Here is a 17,230-nt window from a genome sequence, read left to right on the forward strand (position 1 = left end):
TTCCCCCGTCCGCGACTCCCATCACCTCCGTCGGTACGGGGATGGCTTTTCTCCCCAATAAGGAGACCTTCCGCCACCCCGCCGCCCCCCCACCCTGAGGCGGCCGCCTGGAGCGCCCAGGTTCAAGGACTCGGCGCGCACCGAGCGTTTCCGTCGGAAACCTCAGTTCCCCACGGCCCAGCCGGGGGAGGGGCCCCCGGCGACGGCCGTTGCCCCGCCCAACCGCCTCCCAACGGCTCCCTCCGCCGGGTGGTGGGCGGGGTGGGGCGGTAGACCAGTGCGCATGCGCGCGCATGCGTGGGGGGTGTGGGGCGGGGCTCCCGCGCGGCCCCGCCCAGGCCCAGCGTCTCCGCCCGCCCCATCTCCCAACCTCCTCAGCGTGGCGCCGACGCTGCGTGCGGCGCGGGTTACCCAGAGTGCTCCGCGCGGGAGCAGCTCACTGGAGTTTGGTTCTCGAGGCGGCGGCGGCAGCAGCGGCGGCGGCTCCGGCGGCTCCTCCTCCTCCTCTGGTGGCGGTGGCGCCCCGGGCCCGAGCCCCGGCTCCCCTCTCCGCCACCCTGCGCGCCCCCTCCTTCCCCGGCGCTGCGGGGAACATGAGGCTCCGCTCCCGGAGGCCGGCGAGTGAGTGACCCCCGTCCCCCGCCTCAGCCCGCCCGCCCGCTGGCCCGGCCGCTCCCCCCCGCCTCGCCCAGGCAATGACAGCGGCTCCGGCGTCTCCGCAGCAGATCAGGGACCGGCTGCTGCAGGCCATCGACCCCCAGAGCAACGTAAGTACCCGCTGCGCGGGCCGGGACGGAGGCCGCGTGGGCCCGGGACCCTCCCCCTCCCTAATGCCCCTCGCCCGCCGGGCTCCAGGGGACCCGCCCGACGCCCACCGACCCCCGAGGGCCGCTGCCATCCCGGTCTCTCGCCCCACGGGCCCGAGCCGGGGGCAGGTAGGGCAGTCTGGCGGCGCTCGGTACGTGAGGCCGAGGCTTCCGTGCGGCCTGGGCGGAGGGAGCAGACGGGAGCTGAGGCCAGAGCTTTCCCTTCTTTCTCGCTCCAGCTCTACGACCCTTGCTGCTTCTGACGGAGCTCACCCGCCTTGCCCTTCCCCGTGGACTCGCGACCCCCGGGAAGTCCTCCCGGCGTGGGGGGAGGGGAGGGAGAAAGACTGTGGAGCAACTGGTGTCCGGGGTATGACTCGGGAGCCTGTGCCGCCTGTGTCTCGGCCTTCTAGGTGATCAGGGAAGTTCTCCTTCCCTCTTCTCCCGGCTGGAAGCACCTTCCTGGCTTCAGAGGGAACCCCCCCCCCCCGCCGGTTACTTTGCCCTTAGCCGGGTGCCCAGGGCGCCTGGAGAGTCCCCCCTTGGTTCTGGGAGTGGACATGCCTTTGCCAGATCCCTTCTGGGATCGCTGCTGACGGGAGATGATTTTGGGGAGGGAAGGATGCTTCCTGTTACCTTTCTGGGCCTAAATGCTCATTGCGTCTCTGATCAACCCAGAGCCCCGCTTTTTGGTGTGAATTAGAGGTGATTATTTTGTCTCCTGTTCCTTCAAGAGCCCTCCTTCGGCTCTCCCTTCCCCTACCTGAGCGTCCCAGCTTGGTGATTTGTCACCTAGATGGTCAGGGTTAACCCCAGGTTGTAGCTTTCTCAGATCGCCCTCCACCGAGGCTGCTGTTTGCAGAGGGATCTCCTCTGCCCCCCTTCGTGTGTGTAGGGGAAGACTCATGGTGTTTTCATATTTTTTCCAAGGGATTGTTGGCAGTAGGGGTCATTTTCCCCTGTGGCAGGAGCAGGTTGAGCAATAGGAAGATGTTGTGGCATCCAGGTATGAAGTGAGCCCCTGCATTTGTTGGGAGACCAGGGAGTGGCCATTGAGATCACTTTTTAACATGCTGGGATCGAAGAAAAAAATTGTCTTGGGCCAGGTAACTCAGATTTCTCTCACTGTAGCGTTTTTGTTTTCCCTTATGTGAGTTTGACTAATTACTTTTAGCATTATGCTTTAAGCTTGGTATTTTTGGAGTAATTCACATTGGCTTGTACAATTTTGGTAGAAATTGAGGAGTTATGGTCTTTGTAAGACTCTGATTTTTGTATCACAAGTAATCCTTTTATCCCTAGTCTTCAGGCCCCATTAAGATTAACTAAGTGGTAATTGTTTTTAACAAATGTATACGTTTTTGTTTTGACTTTGGGGATGGAGTAGACACAAGGTATATAAAACCTGTCCGAATTTTTTGCAGTAACTGGTGCCGCCGCGGTTCCCAAGATTGAAATATTAGAGGATAAAACAAGTGACATGAGAAATGTAACCTTGGTGACTTTTCCATCTTTTGTCCAGAGTATAACTTCTTGAATTCCACATGCTTGTTTCCTTCAGGAGAACCTGAGAGGTTGCTGAGATATTAGCACTGATCCTTAATGCCACCTAGGAGAGCTTTGGGATCAGGAGTCGCTTTGACAGGCGGTCACGATGTTGTAGATTAGGTGGAGCAGTGACCTCAGGGGTTCCAGTGTTGTGTAAGGCTGTAATCTAAAGGGTTCCTAGGGGGAGAGGAAGGAGAGGAGGAAGAGGGGTTAGCCAGAAGAGGGAGAAGGAAACAAATCTCAGGTTTTTGTATTTTAGTATGTGCACATATGTTACATTCATAGAAGCCCATGGTTGTCTTCATGTCATGGGGTTCACATTTCATATGGTTTGTTTTGGGGACTCCATCGTTAATGGTTGTGCATAGAATTCTAATATAAGTGTGGTGGATGGAATTGGGAAGCTGTGTCTGAATATGAGCTATGAAGAAAGTGCCTCCTTTAAATGCCGCCATTACCAGTAACCATCCGTGAGCATTGTTAGAACCTTTTGACAGGAGTGTGCTTGGAGCAAACCCTATATAGGAAACAGAGCCGTGGCAGAATAGGTTACTGGCGGAGGTGGTGCGACCAGAATTCTGCAGTTTCTCTGGATTGATCTGGGCTCAGGCGAGAGTGAGGTAGCTCCAAGAAGGCATTGCCTGGGCTCAGGCGAGAGTCAGGTATCTCCAAGAAGGCATTGCTGGCGCGCAGCTGCTTTTCTCTACCTTGCCCAATTGTGAACTCCACCTTGGGATAGTTAGTTGACACATATTTAAGATGCTCGTGGAAAAAAAAAATGGGGACAGTGTTGAAGAGCCAACACTAAAATTAAACCTCTTCTGAGAGAAGCGACAGAGAATTGTGTCATGTAATGCTTACCTTTATGGGCATGCAATTATGGTTAACAAACTTAGCTTTTGCTTGAAAAATCAATGTCAGGCAGCTGACCTAATATCCACAAGAATCTGAGAAGTTAGCAAAGTAACAAAGTAACTGACCATCTCCTTGACAAAGGAGTTCTTGAGAGGAAAGTTGTCTCTATGTTCTCAATTCGAGCCTCTAGAGTATTTGAATTTTTGTTAACAGCAGGCCTCTGAGTTAATAATTTCTGCCAACTCAGTAATAAAGTAAATCTTCTACACTCCTTTTCAAAAAGCAGCTAACAGTTTTTTCAGAACAATCTAAGCCTTACCCTCCTTGTGGCTATGTCAGCCAGGGTGTTGAAAATCTCTGAAGTGCAGTGTGTGCGTTTGTCCCAGCTTAATTTTGGTGGATAGAGTTGAGGGCTGTGTCTTCCTTCTGCCCAGAAATTGGAGTCCGTCCACCCAAGCACAGTCTCCTCAGCAGGTGATTAGGTTCTTGTCTATATTGGACACTCATCGTTTCATGGAAGTTCAGGCTTTGTTTTCCTGACCAGAGTGTGGGCTTCATGAGCATGGTCTGTTTCTTCTTTCTCTAGAGCAGAACCATTGGGCGCTTTAGAGTGCTAAGTGCCGGTTAAACTAACTGAACCCTAGAATCCTTCTTGGGCCTATGAAGCCCATGTGACTTTTATATGCGCTGAAGTTCAGTCTTGGAGTATTCTAATTCAGAACTCTCTAGAACCGTGAAGGACACGGATGTTAGTCTGGCATCCCAGGATAGGTCTGACAGACGGTGGAGTGGGTACTGCATCCCCATAACAAGTTGAATAATGGCACAAGGCAGGCCTTGCTCAAAGCAAGTGAGCATCTCTGTAATCAGACCAGAGGCCAGAGAAGGCACTGAGGGGAAAAAGGGACTTGAACTTGCCAAAGATGTCTGTGTAAAGGCCTCCCAGTGGTCAGGCTCTCCAGCAGGAAACTTCAGAAACTGCTTTGTTTCTCACAGTTATGCAGACATCAGGCACAAATGGGAGGTGGTCAGAGGCCAAGGGGCCTCTACAGAGAGACACACAAGGAATGTGTCAAATTCCCACCTGGGAATTTGAAGATTAAGATGTTGCCTAGCTTCTCTGGGCTGCAGGGTCCGTGTCTGCAAAGTGGGACTGGGAACTGGTGTGTGCACCCATAAAGCTCCTTCCAGATCTGGGGTTCAGATTCTAACATGAATTGTTTTAAAAGTTTTTTCTTTTAATGCAAGGTGTAGTCCGTGAACTTCTTAAAATAACAAAATTCTAATGGAACTCGACACAGAGGTATATACTTTAAGTGATTTTGCAGCACTTCAACAGGGTCTCCTGCTTCCCCCCAGCAGCGCTGTAAAGGAGGTGGAGTGAGCAGCCGGTCTCCCCTTCCTGAAGGTGCAGAAGCCAACAGCATGATGACAGTCGGTGCTGTTTAGTGGGTGTCTCCTGTGGCCAGGAGAGGACAAGATGCTTTTGTTTCTGCTGACTTCATTTGAGGTGACTGCCCTAAAGTTAGGGACTTACCCAAAGTTTAACTGACTGTTTCTAACTCTTAATGTCACTACACTGCCCTCAAAGGTGGAGAGATGGCTTCAGAAGAGGCCCGAGAGGCAGTTCTTGAGCTCATAAGAAAAGATGCGGGGAGCCTTTTCTGTCCCACATAAGTTTATATGAGATTACAAATTGGTTTAGATTTACCTGTGATAGATCTAACAGGTTGATGATACTAGCCTGTCCTGGAAACATCTTAAGGTTTCTGGCAGGGACAGAATCCTGGGCCAGACCATACCGTGGTGTGGCAACTACCAACTGATAATGGAACTTTTCATAAGTCTTGTATGCCAGTTTTGTGTTTTGCTTCAAGATTATGGCACTTATGATGTTAACTTGAAACACTGTTGATCCTGCCAAAAGGAGGATTGTTAAAAATTGTAAAAAAGAAGGCCGTAGGTTCTGATTCTCTCCAATGTGTTAGCGGATATAAAATCTAAACGTGTATATGTTCTCTGATCACTCTGGTTGCCCAAGTGCAATGACATTCCTGTCTTTGCTCTTTATATGTGGCCAGGATGTCTGAAGAGAGCAGTGTGGCATTTTATGACTTTCGGACAGGCAGGTAACAAGTGTCACTTGTGAAGCAGGTGTTAAGTCCTTGTTCTGACTGACTCTCTTCCTCAGAAGAAGGTGGATTTTACATTCTGTCTTCGCAGAGGTCTCCTGGTGGTCCTCAGAAGTGGCTTTAGTTGTGATCAGAGAATATTGTCCTGGCTGGAAGTCACAGAGGCCTGGAGGACTGTCTAAGGTCAGCTTGTGGGAAGGGGCCTTTGTCTTGATACAGATGTGAAAATGCTCCATGGTCACCTGGGCTCCTGGGCTCAAGATGTCGCTGCGTGTGGCAGGACATGCACCTCAAGGGTGCCAGCCTTGGGGTTAGGTGAAGGAGCAGTGCCTCAGTTTTGGTGTCTGTTTAAGCATCTTCTCAGACAGAGCTCCAGTTTAACCAGAGCCAGAACTCAGTCCGATTCCTAGGTGACTGCAGTTCTCTGGGCAGGTCCTGCCCAACCTCCACTCTAAATCGCCTTCTGGAAGCTGGGGGCTTTGTCTCTGTCAGTAGAAGTTGTGCCGCCTTCTCCCCCCTTGTGCTGTCCTTTGTCTGGTCCCTTTGGGACCCCTCAGCTAGTTGTTGGAATGGGTGACTGAGTTTGTGGTTTGGCGAGTGACTGCATAGGCAGTGCATTTTCAGCCTGGCCCTTCTAGTGCCCACACTCCTCCTGTTCACTCTCAGGGCACACATGTAGAACTGAGCAAGTATTGTCATGGGGATTCCATGAACTAGAGGGTATTTCCTGCATAAGGAAGACATACCAATATTCTGCATGTGCTGGTTAATAGTGGTCTCTGAATTCCAGGTCTGGGGAGGCCATACACTAACATCTCAGTCACCAACTGATATACACTGATTATGGAGAAATCTGGTAAAACTAAAAAAGATGGCTCAGCAGTTGAATAAACATTTCTAGCAGTTGCTTTTGGTTTTGGGTGTGGGGGGTTCAGACCTGGAGGTGCCCAGCCCCTGCCCTCGAGCCACCTGGAACAGGAAGAGAATGTGCACATGGGCAGTCTGGGGTGGGGTAGGGCTTGGGGGGGTGCAGGGGTGGTCTTACAGGGCTACAGCTCTTAGGTCTAAATGGAACAGTTCTTCGCTTGTCTTATTCAGAGGTAGTTCAGAATTTTGAAGAGCATGAAATGACTTCTAGAACACTTCATAATTTGAGTTTTCAGAATGATAAGTTTTAGAGTCAGATGCAGGAAGTCTGTTCTTGGTTCTTCTCTGACCCGAGGGAAACAATTTGGAGGGATGGCTGGCAAATCCTTGAATAGTTTGCCTTCTCAGCAGTGGGATGGGAAGGGGGCAAGCATCAGGTTCTCTGAAGGGCCTGGGGTCTGCTTTCAAGTAGTTGAAGAGCTGTTGTACCCTGGGGTTAGGTTTGCTCTGTGTGGCTTTCTGAGGCAAACCTAGAGGGGGAAGGAGGTCCTGGGAGGTAGGCCCTGCTGCACTTGGGGGAGCTCTTGATTATTGTCAGAGCTGGCTTGAGACAGTCCAGAACCATTGTGCCAAGTGGATGTGCAGACATGCCTGGGCCTTCCATCTGGACCCCCAGACTCCTGCCCACGAGTTCCTGGAGGTTCTGTGATTGTGTGAGGAGCCCACTAAAAAAGGAGAAGGGTCACATCAGGTGATGTGCCACTGCCAGGCAGGTGGGGCTGAAAGCCTTTGAATGCTCCTGGGACTGCAATGAGGTTTCCTGTCTCTATCCACTGGAGGCTGTAAAATGGACAGCTGCAGCCTACAGAGCACCTACTATGTGCCAGGTACAGCGTGGAACACACTGCATACCGGTTTGTTCTCTGAATTAGTCCTAGAGGTAGATGCTCCGTCTTCATTTTAGGGGACAGTAGAGATTAATGACCTCTCTAGTGTTGCAGAGGACACTATGGGCCTATACCCGGTGCTGGTAGGCTCAAAAGTAGTGGGTTTAATGACAGTCTCCTGCCTCCCACATTATTAAGCAGTGCCCAGCAGGGAATTTGGACTCCACTGTGTCTTCTGAGGTTTAACCTCATAAATACAAAATGTTTTTAAATGTTAAGTTTCGTGTTTCCATTTCCTTTGAAGTTCCCACAACCTTTCTCCCTTTGGACTCTTCTAGCCTTGGCTCCTAACCTTTTTGCCTGTCAGGATCCATTTCTATGATCAGAAATACTCAGGAGCTTCCACATAATGACAGGTGTACTTTTCTTAGCTGGTTTTTTTGAGAAAATTCAAGGAAAGAAGCTACTCCTAATCTAGTCATGCTTTGAAATGAAGTTGTGTCTTAGCATCAAAACAGCCCCCACTTAAATCTGCAAGCTAACCGTCCTTGTTTGTGTGTGACACCTAGGATGGGACCCTCTGCAACTCACCTTTGTGGCCTTCTGTCATCCCTACTGCTCTCCTTTTCCAGAAACCTTCCCTGCTTTTATCCCAGACAGTTGCCCTCAGGCACTCTACATAACTTAAAAACCCTACATTCCTGCTGATAACAGGTCTTGTTGATTACATTTTCCTTGGGATTGCACGCTCCTTGGTAGTGGAGCATGAGTTAATCCCCATGTTTCTAGGACTTCCGTAGCAAGCCGGTGCTCAGAAGCTTGTTGATCTTCCTGTGAAAAGGGCTGATCTTAGGAGCTGGCTGTCAGCACTTACGAAGCAGGTACTAGGGGCCGGTACTTTTCAGTGCTTCTCACAAATTCAAAACATTTAGTACGTACAGCAACACGGGGAGGGAGGTACTGGTGCATAAACTGAGGCTCAGTAGACACACAGCTAGAAGGTATCACACTGGGATTGGGAATCCTCTTCCCACCCCCCACCAGGCCTCACCCACCTGCTGCCACCTCCGATGTCACCTCAGAGAGCATAGTAGGTACGAGGTAGGCATTCCACTCTCTTGCCGGAGTCGGGATCCTCATGCTGGATTTGTCTGTGGTATGTTTTTATGCTAGGCTGGGAGGAAAGTTGTACCTGAAATGCTTTGTGCTTTCTCTTGAACTGGCTGAGGAAAAGGTGTGAGGCGTTTTTTTCCTGCTTGTCTCTTGGTTGGCATTGTTCACCCCTGACAGAGAAAAGTTGACTCTTAGTCTTAGATCCCTGACTGTCTATGGACCCTGGAGATACTGTTCAAATGCTGCCTTGGGACTCTTTGGTCCCATGACAAACCGGACCCTTCCTGGACACTCCTCTCCCCTGGGTTTCATCAGGGCCAGAAAGTGGGTGATGCTTCTTCCAGGCCATACCCTGTGATGGGTCAGCTCATGACTGCTGTGAAGATGCCCGTCACCCGTGCACGGTGTGCAGAGTGATTTCATAGGTGGCAGACTGTGGCCGGCCTTGACTCTGTGGTGGGGGGGCTGGTTCTGTGGTCCTCTCACGGAAGACTCGTGTATATGTGACTACGGCTCACACTGAGAGCTCAGCAGGCGGCCTGGCAGCCCTCTTCCAGGCACTGGGATCCCCACTGCCCTGCCCATACTTGTACCTTCGGCTCCATCCCCTACCCACACCTCTGGTCACACTTGGTTCTGGGTCGCCACCTGATCCACCAACCTGGCCGCAGCTCTCCTTGCACACCTGGGGGCTGGGTTCTTCTTGTCCTCCTCCCCCCCAGTTCTATTAGCTCTCTTGACCCCTCTTGCCATCAGGTCCCTGGCTCAGCTCCGGTTGGAGTGTGGGGCCGTGGCCACGTTCTCTTTCCCCAGGTGATTGCGAAGGTAGCTAACTGCCCTCCTCTTTTTAAGGCCAGCCATTCTGGAATCCACTTCAGGTAGACACTTTCCAACTTTATTTACCCCGTGCATCTTGCAGCTGTGCCAGGCAAGCAGTTGGCAAGCTGACTTTTTAGTGCTATCTGTGGATGAGCGACACTTATGTGTAGGGTATAAAATAGGAACAGTTTCCCTTTTCGCCAATTGTTTCACATTATTTCCTTCAAGTGTTCAGTTAGATAGATGCCAGCAGAGCACTTTTCTTCTACTTCTACAAATTCTTTTGGCCAGCCAACCCTAGAGGGAGGGTCGTACTGTGCTCATGACAGGAACGTAAATGCAAAAGGGCTGATTGGCTTGTGCCACTCAGGCTCAGAGGTGAGTCTGTTCTCAGGTGAGGACCTGGCTTTGCTCTATCTCTTCTGTAGTGCTCCCTTCACACAGTGGGGTGTCTTCCTCCCAGCTCCCCCAGTTGGGGATTCGCCTTCTTTGACCATCATCCAGGGGAAGGAAGAGAAGGTGATGCTTTTCCAGAAGTTTCAGCAGACATTTCCTGGTGCCTTCTCTGGAATTAGTGTTGATTGGTGCACCCCTAAATCTGGGCATGGTGTAGTTCTACCCAGACCGGCCCAGAATAGAGGGGGTTCCTCCAGGAAACATCAGGGTCCTGTTGGTGGGAGGGGGTAATGGGGTCGGGAGCAATCTGACAATGCCCCTGAATGCATGCCAGTTTAATCATCTCTTTGATGTGATAATACCATCAAATAGTTGGGCATGGTGCTGGCCTGGGAGACTTGGGTCCAGATACAAAAAAGGGTGTTACTAAAATGTAAGGTCTGGAGTAAGCAATGGAATGGTTTGGATGTTATGAGGTCACAGCACAGGGTTCTGAGTACCCACTCCTGGTTGTACCTGCAGACCCTGATTTGCCTGTAGTCACACTTGGGTACTTTTCTGTTACCTTCTGTTAGCGCTGGTGCTGGGGTGCAGCTTCTGATCCCGTCCTGGGCTGAGGAGCACTTTGGGGGTCTCGGAGAGCCTGCCAACAAGTGCTGCTTGTTCTTCAGTCCCCGTCATCTCTCCTGGTGCTGCCCCCAGCCCAGGCAGGGGGACGTGGTGCAGTCCAGAGACCCAGACTCACACAGGCCTCCTGTAGCTCGGAAGTGGCCCCTGTGAACAGGCGAGAGTTGAGTTCTCCAGACTTCTGTCCTCTTGGCTCAGAGGAATGGATGGGCACTGGATGGTCTGTTCAAAGCTGATTGTCTTGCCCATTTCCTCTGCCCTTGATTAACCTGGGTAACCGGAAACTGCTACCTGCAGTTCCGGGCCTGGCTTCTTCCCCTTAGGTTAACTGAGAAGGGTAGGGTCAGATGATCTTTAATGGCCTTCTCCATTTTTCCTTTCCTTTGTTTTGGGAGGGGAACCACCCCCAATCACCAACCTGAAGTTGGTGATGTCTGCCCCCTCCCCCCTGCCCCTTGCTGGATGCTGGTAGCCTAGCGGTGACAGAAGTGGGCCACGTGTTAGGTTTTTGGTATGATCATGGGAGGAAAGGTTTGTGAATGGATATTTCACTTTCACTTCTATTTTAGAGGAACTTCTCAAGCATTTACAATTCTCAGTTTGAAGGTTGGTGACAAGGCAGTGCTGCCACTGAATGCAGGAACTTAACTTCTCATCAAAGGGCAGAAACATCACCCTCCCAGGTGTTATGTGAGCTTGTCCTTCCTTTGCTTGTAACCTCCCTCACCCCATCACTGAGTCAGAGTGGTGTTTGTGAGCACATGTGTGTCTGTCTGTCTGTCTTATGGACAGACTTCTTCCACGTGGTGGGAAATGCAGCAGCTCAAGTTTGACCTCTTGACAGGTAGGCCATTGAAGAAGAGGGGATTCGCTCTCTTGCTTCCAGTTTGAAAACTGGAGAATCACTCTGGCTTGGTTTGGAGGTGAAGGGGGCCTTGTAAGAAAATGGCAGTGTCCACAGGAAGTCAGGGAGGAGCATGTAGAAGCAGGGTCTGCGATTCAGACAAAAACAATAGGTGCCCCCCAGCCTGCTGTCATTCTCCCGTGTGGCAGGACAGAAATGGTAAGGACACTGGTCGGGGGTGGGACTGACTTGGGGTTTCTGGTAAACCTGCCTGTCAGCTCCACTTAGAGGGGAGTGGGCACCTGCTTTTCGCCCTGGGGATGACACTCCTGTTAGGATTACAGTGAACATGGTTTTCTGTCTGGTGGGAGGTGGGCTCCCCCAAATTGGGAAATAGGAAGTGGCATCATCTGCTTTGTGAGATGAGCTGACCCTGGGCCCAAAAATATACTTTGTTTGTCACTCCGGGCTGTCTTCCTGGGTCATCGTGCTGTCTTCAGTTCCCCGCTATAGGGTTAGTGCTAAATGCACCTCTGCAGGAGTGAACGAGGCCTAACGCCTAACACTGATCGGTTCCCATCGTCCCCCGTTCCCCTTGCACCTTGCTGTGTTGGCCATTCCATTCTCTCCAAACTCTCTGCCCATGGTGCCTCCTTATCCCTGAGTGTTTTGGCTTTGCCTAGCACTACCAATGCCCTATCTGCCTTTCAGGCTTTTCCCAGGTACTCTTAGAGCCTTGGCTTCCAGCAGCACCTGAACCCTCTCTCTCCAGCTGACTCTTGTCCTGGATGTGCAAGCAGCCCATTCTAGAGTGGAGGCCCCTTCTTTCCTCCTGCCCTTGGTATGCTGCTCTGTGGTGGTTGGTGGTGCCACCACTCTGCAGGCGACCTCAGAGTTGTCCTGGGGTTCCCCCTCTTGTGGCAGCCCCCTTCCTGCAAAATGGGATCTCCAGGGAGGTCTAGTGCAGCTGCTTAGCAGCTGGTCAGCCTCCTGCTCTCCTCCCCACACCAGCTGAAGAGTGAATGTCCCAAAACACATTTCATCCCTTCTGTTGGGGCTGTGTGGCTGGCTGGGTGAAGTCTGGGTTCTTTAGCATATAGTGGAGAAGACAGTCTTTCTCTGGGTGGAAAACTTGGACTTTGTCATTAGACAGGACTAAACTGGAATCTTTTTTTTTTTTTTCTGCAGCCTTGGATGAGGTCAGGTTTTCAGCCTTCATTTTCTCAGGAGGATGTACATACGCTGCTTCGGAAGGCTCTTGAGAATGGAATGTGGCCCCAATCCTAAGTGCCCTGGGTATCGACATACATGGCAGCTAACAGTTCACAGGCCCAGTAGTGGGCAGCCCCTCTCGCTGCCAGTTCCTGTCCTTACCCTCTGGTCCATGCCTATTGGATGATTAGTACTGGGAACTAGCCAATCACAGGGCTGCATCTTCTGGCCAGTGGTTGAGGATAGGCCTATGACCCAATCAGAGCCTGTAAAAGTTTTAGCACTTTGCTGGTGTGGTTGGGTGGGGGGGACATGAATGGCAGAGGATATGAGCAGATTGCTGCTAGGGTCTCCTGCTTGGGGACAACCTGCCCAGGAGTGAGACCAGCCCAGGGAGTTGAGGGAGGATTAAGTCACCATGGCCTGACTGGCCCAAGGTGAGCCCTGCCTGAACTTTTCAGTTAAGTGAGCCAGTGGCTTCTTTTCTGGATGAGGCCCTTTTGAGCTGGCTTTTCTGCTACTTGTAATCAAGAGAGTCTAGGCAGAATCAGCCAAGCACATTATGCTCCAGTCTAGCTCAGGCGTCCTCTCTCCCCCGCTGCTCCCACTGTGCTCAGTTGCTCATCAGTCAGCTCTTGACCTGCTAGTGTACCCACACCTGGATGGTCCACCCTTCCTCTTTTTTCCCCTCCCTCCTCACTTCCTACCTGCCTCTCTGGGCCCAGGGTGCCTCCCCCAGCAAGGCCAGCGCCAGCTATCTCAGGAGCACCGTCTTCTGGCTGTTCTGGTGTCCTGGTCTGATCTTTCCCACAGCACCTTTAATCTGACATGCCTGTATTGCACCCCCCCACCCACTTTGGTTCTTCTCCTGGTGCATAGTGAGCCTGTTTGTTCTGTTAGGGTCAGTGACCAGTTTATGAACTGATGTGGGTCCATCTCTGATTTCAAACTACAGACAAGCACAAGCAGTGCCTAACTGGGGAGGGTTGAGTTGGGTTGAGGGTAAAAGTTCAGGTTTAGTGGGGCCTGGGCAGGGCAGCCGCTCAGCTCACAAGTATCAGGGTTGGGGTGGCTGGTTCCCTGGAAAACTCTTCATTCTTGTTAGGACTACTTGGCCCTCCCTCTCCAGATCTCAGCCTCTCGGGGTCCTCCGGTGGTATGTGGGTTCTCTTGGAACCACAGTGACATAGTTAGCACTCAGGCACTGAGCCTGTCCCATGTGTGTCCCATAGTTCTAGGGAGTCTGGGGATTCTGGAGGTGAGTGACAGGACCCAGGGAAAGGGGAGGGCGCTCTAGGTGTTGCTGTACTTGTGTAGCCCCTTTAGTAGGCGGTGAGCCCTTTAGGCCCAGCCCTGCAGGAGAGCACTGGTTTCCTCCCTCTTGTGGGTAAGGCCCCGGCCAGGGTGAGTCCCCCTTGCTTGGGGTTCTGAACACTGAGCACCAGCTGAGAGCCAGTGAGAGCAGCAGCTTCAGGTCCTTCTCTTGCTTCTGTCTGCCTGGACTTGGGGCAAATCACTTCCTGTTTCTGAGGCTCAGTCTCTTTTATTTGTGGCTCAGGGCTATTGGAGCCATTACCATTACCCGGTGGTGGTGTCCTGAGAGGCTGAGCATGTGGGTGCCTGGTACAATGCCCAGCTTCTGTTGAGTCACCAAGATGACCGTGAGGGAATGGGTACTATCTGTGTGATAGGTGAACAAAAGAGGGAGGGAGGTTGTCCTTGCTGGAGGCCACGCAGAAAGGGGAGAATAATCCTATCAGTGACCATAGACCTGCAGATGGAGTTCATAAAGGTTATTTTTTAATCTTCAGGCCTTAATAGAAGAAATAGGAGGACAAAAGCAGCAGCTCTTAAGGTGTCCTCTCTCTCTGCTAGGTATTATCCCATTTCATAGAGGAGTGGAAGGCGTAGCTGGATGAGGTGGCTAGTGACCTGGCCACTGCATAGCTGATCTCAGAGCATTTGCTTTGAGACAACACTGCGAACCTGCAGAGAGGAGAGGGGTGTATGAGAATCCCTGCGGAGGTCCTTCCTTCCTTCCAGAGAACTGCCTGGTGATGGAGATGGTCTGTGTCTGTGCTGTCCAGTGTGGTAGCTCTGAGCTGCGCATGGGTGGCGAGTACCTAACGTGTGGCTGGTAAGACCAAGGAACTGACATCTAAATTTCTGTTTAATTTTAATGACCACCTGAATTAGACAGCATACTGCTGGGGCCTCAGATTACTTGTGCTTTGTGTAAGGGCTTGGGGCTGTGTTGTCTTTTTCCACATGGGAAGTGGGAGAGATGGTTGTACCTGGGCTAGCATAGGGGTGCAGAATGGGGCTCCTGTCCCTCCCTTGCCACCCACTCATCTCAGCCCCGCCCCAGCCAGACAGCTCTGGTTTTTCCAATGTCTCTAGAGCCTCTGAGCCGTATCTGCTCCGTTCATGAGGTCTTGTCTTGTGGAGAAGAAAGCCTTCTCATTTCTTTAAGTCTGGGTTGATGAATGCAGTTAACAATCAAATAGAAATCCTTTGAGCCTCCCTCCTAAGTAAAAAGAGAGATGGACAGACAGAAAAAAAGAAAGAACAGTATTTAATGTTCAAAGGTTTTGGAGAGACCTGGGTTCAAATCTCTACTGCTCTGTCTCTGAGATGTTTGTCGTTGGACAAATCACATCAAATATTTGCTGTCGTCTATATGGTGAGAACCAAACAAGCCCAACCCTATTGAAGGGCATGTCGGGCACTGGGCGTGCACAAGCCCCTCCCCCACCTCTTTGGGAATGGGGGCGGGAGCAGTTATTCTCCTGGATGAGTTATTGTAGATATTTAACTTTGGTTTTCACAGATGCTGTTCTTTCTCAAAGATAGTCTTCCCTTTAGTTAGTGTGAGCAGTGAGCAGTTACCAGACAGCATTGCATAATTTTACACATTTCTAAAAGCTCCCTGGGGGTGGGAAACAGGAAGAAATAGGTTGTAGAATAAAATCTCAGACTTGTAGAACGAAAGGCGCACTTCTTTGGAAGAGGTGCTTCAGTTGGAACTCCCAGTCAGGATTAAAACCTGTCTGGACTTTTCTGAACCCCTTTGTACTGCATTTGCGGACGAGGGTGATCAAAATAGGAATTTGTGAGTGAAATCGCCTTTAGGAAGCAACGTCCTTTCTGTATGGAGAGGGTATTCACAACTAACAGTCCTAAGATCTCAGAGACATCACCGGACAGAGAAATGTTGATGTGATTAGTAATCAGAAAATATACCTTGTGCTCAAACATGTGGGAAGAATGGCATTGGCAGGGAATCAAGACTCAAGTTCAGGCTACCCTGTTGCTGTTTTAAATCTCCGAATCTGTCTCCCACTCTGCCCGCTTCATCCCGCAGCGCCCTGCTGGCAGGACCCAGGAGCTACTTCCTAGGTCAGCCTTCTGGAAAGTCTTTGTGGAGGGAGAGGCACAGCCTCGTTGGTGCCCTTTTGCTCCTAGTAGTCTATTAACAGGTACACGATGAATTTTAATAGCAGTGTTAATAGATAAATTCATGTACTAATGATTGTTGATGCCATTAATTTAACAGCATGGGAGAAGCTTAGGAAACACGGTGCATCGACAGAGGCAAGTAGCATAGAGCTGTGAAGGACAGTCTTGAAAGCTCCGTGGAAGAATGGGCAAGTCTTGCCATGATGAAGAAAAGGAGTATTTTTGTCAGCCAAGCACAACTAGGAAAGGCACAAAAACTAGAGTTTTGGATAAAATGAGAACACTAGTGTTTCTTTTTGTTTTGCCTATGCTCCGTTATCTTTTTAATTAAACAGTAAAAAAATGAAAATAAAAGTAGACTGCTTTAGCCTGAAGAGCACTCGAGAACTATTGAGAGCAATCAGATGTGGAGTGGGCGCGGGGAGGTGTGTACTGCAACCAGCAGAGAGGGTAGAGTTCTTTCTCGAGCGTATCCGGGAGGTTCAGAGCAGCGGCATGCGACGCTTTGCCCTCGTCAGGGCCACCGGTCCCGTTCGTGCTCTCAAAGGATTGGGCTCCAGCCCACCAGGACGAAGGGGACGTGCGCGGACTTGTGGGTTTTACTCATCGCAGTCAGTGGAGCCAGGCCCGTGGCTCTCGTAAACTCCTGCTGTTTGTGCTTCCTGCTCTTTGCCACCTTACTGTGTCCAGTCCATCTGTAAGTCCTAGCGGCTCTACCGCCGGAATGTCTCTTCTCCATCTCTGTTGTGTGCCTGGCCATCTCCCTCTTGGGAAACTTCCTTCTTGCTCCTTCCAAACCAGTATCAGACCTCATCACTCTGCCAGTTAAGATCTTGTGCACTCAGACATCCCACTCCTTATTATCATCATCTACAGGTGCTCTGTGACTTGGACTCTTCTTTCCTTCTATCCTCAATGTGTACTTCCCTGTCCCTCATTCATGAGTGTCCTCAGATCTGTGGCCATCAGACTCCTTCAGGTCTCCCCTGGCCGCCCCTTGTAAAGAGTCCCATCCCCTCCTTGCTGTGTCGCGCTGCTGCCAGATGCTCTCGTCGTGGCACGCGTAGGAAATGATGGTGTCCACACAGTGCTCTGGGGGAACAGTCCAAGTGGGACTGGAGGGAAATACTCGAGCGTGGCATTTCTTCAGTGTGATTATGAGAAAAATGAAGGATAAAGCGTTAGGGAATGTGTAAAATAATTAACTCGTATTGACTTTCTAAGTAATGTCATTAATTTTTACAAGAGGGAGTGCTATGTCCATGAACCTGACTTCTATTATGTTAGGTTGGATTTTTTCACTTGACTCTAACAATCATGGTAGAGAAATTCTGTTTGCATGTGCAGGTGATGAAACTTAAAGCGAATTTTTAGTAAACATTCAGTAATTGGCAAGAATCGCTATATCTAATGAATCCAGGTTCTTCCCTCTTTTCATGTTTGCTTGTAATGTTTAAATACAGTAATTATGCAAATGGATTTTCATTTCATTCAAACTTTATTTCAGGTTCTTTGAAGTAATGTACTAATTTACTCTGTGGTGTGTCAGTAAATGTTTGGCAACTGTCCTTTTCTGGAAAAAAAGTATGCATACACATATACATGTAGGTTTATACATTTGATAAACAGGATGGGTAGTATACAGTTCACAAATAATAGAATACA

At 50.6% G+C, this 17,230-nt stretch overlaps 1 protein-coding gene across 1 annotated transcript in view; it reads left to right on the plus strand.

Annotated features, from left to right (window-relative positions):
- Window positions 1–441: 441 nt before the first annotated feature.
- MED26 (mediator complex subunit 26) overlaps window positions 442–17,230 on the plus strand; it is a 53,097-nt gene continuing 36,308 nt past the window's right edge. The window contains exon 1 of the mRNA XM_028087132.2: window positions 442–767. Within this exon, the coding sequence (XP_027942933.2) occupies window positions 696–767 (72 nt within the window). The 5' untranslated portion in view covers window positions 442–695. The remainder of the gene's footprint in view (window positions 768–17,230) is intronic.

Source organism: Eumetopias jubatus, unplaced genomic scaffold (genome assembly GCF_037043125.1).
Source record: "Eumetopias jubatus isolate StellerSeaLion01/CBP00866 unplaced genomic scaffold, mEumJub1_p1.0 scaffold_1, whole genome shotgun sequence".
In the NCBI taxonomy this organism is placed as follows: domain Eukaryota; kingdom Metazoa; phylum Chordata; class Mammalia; order Carnivora; family Otariidae; genus Eumetopias; species Eumetopias jubatus.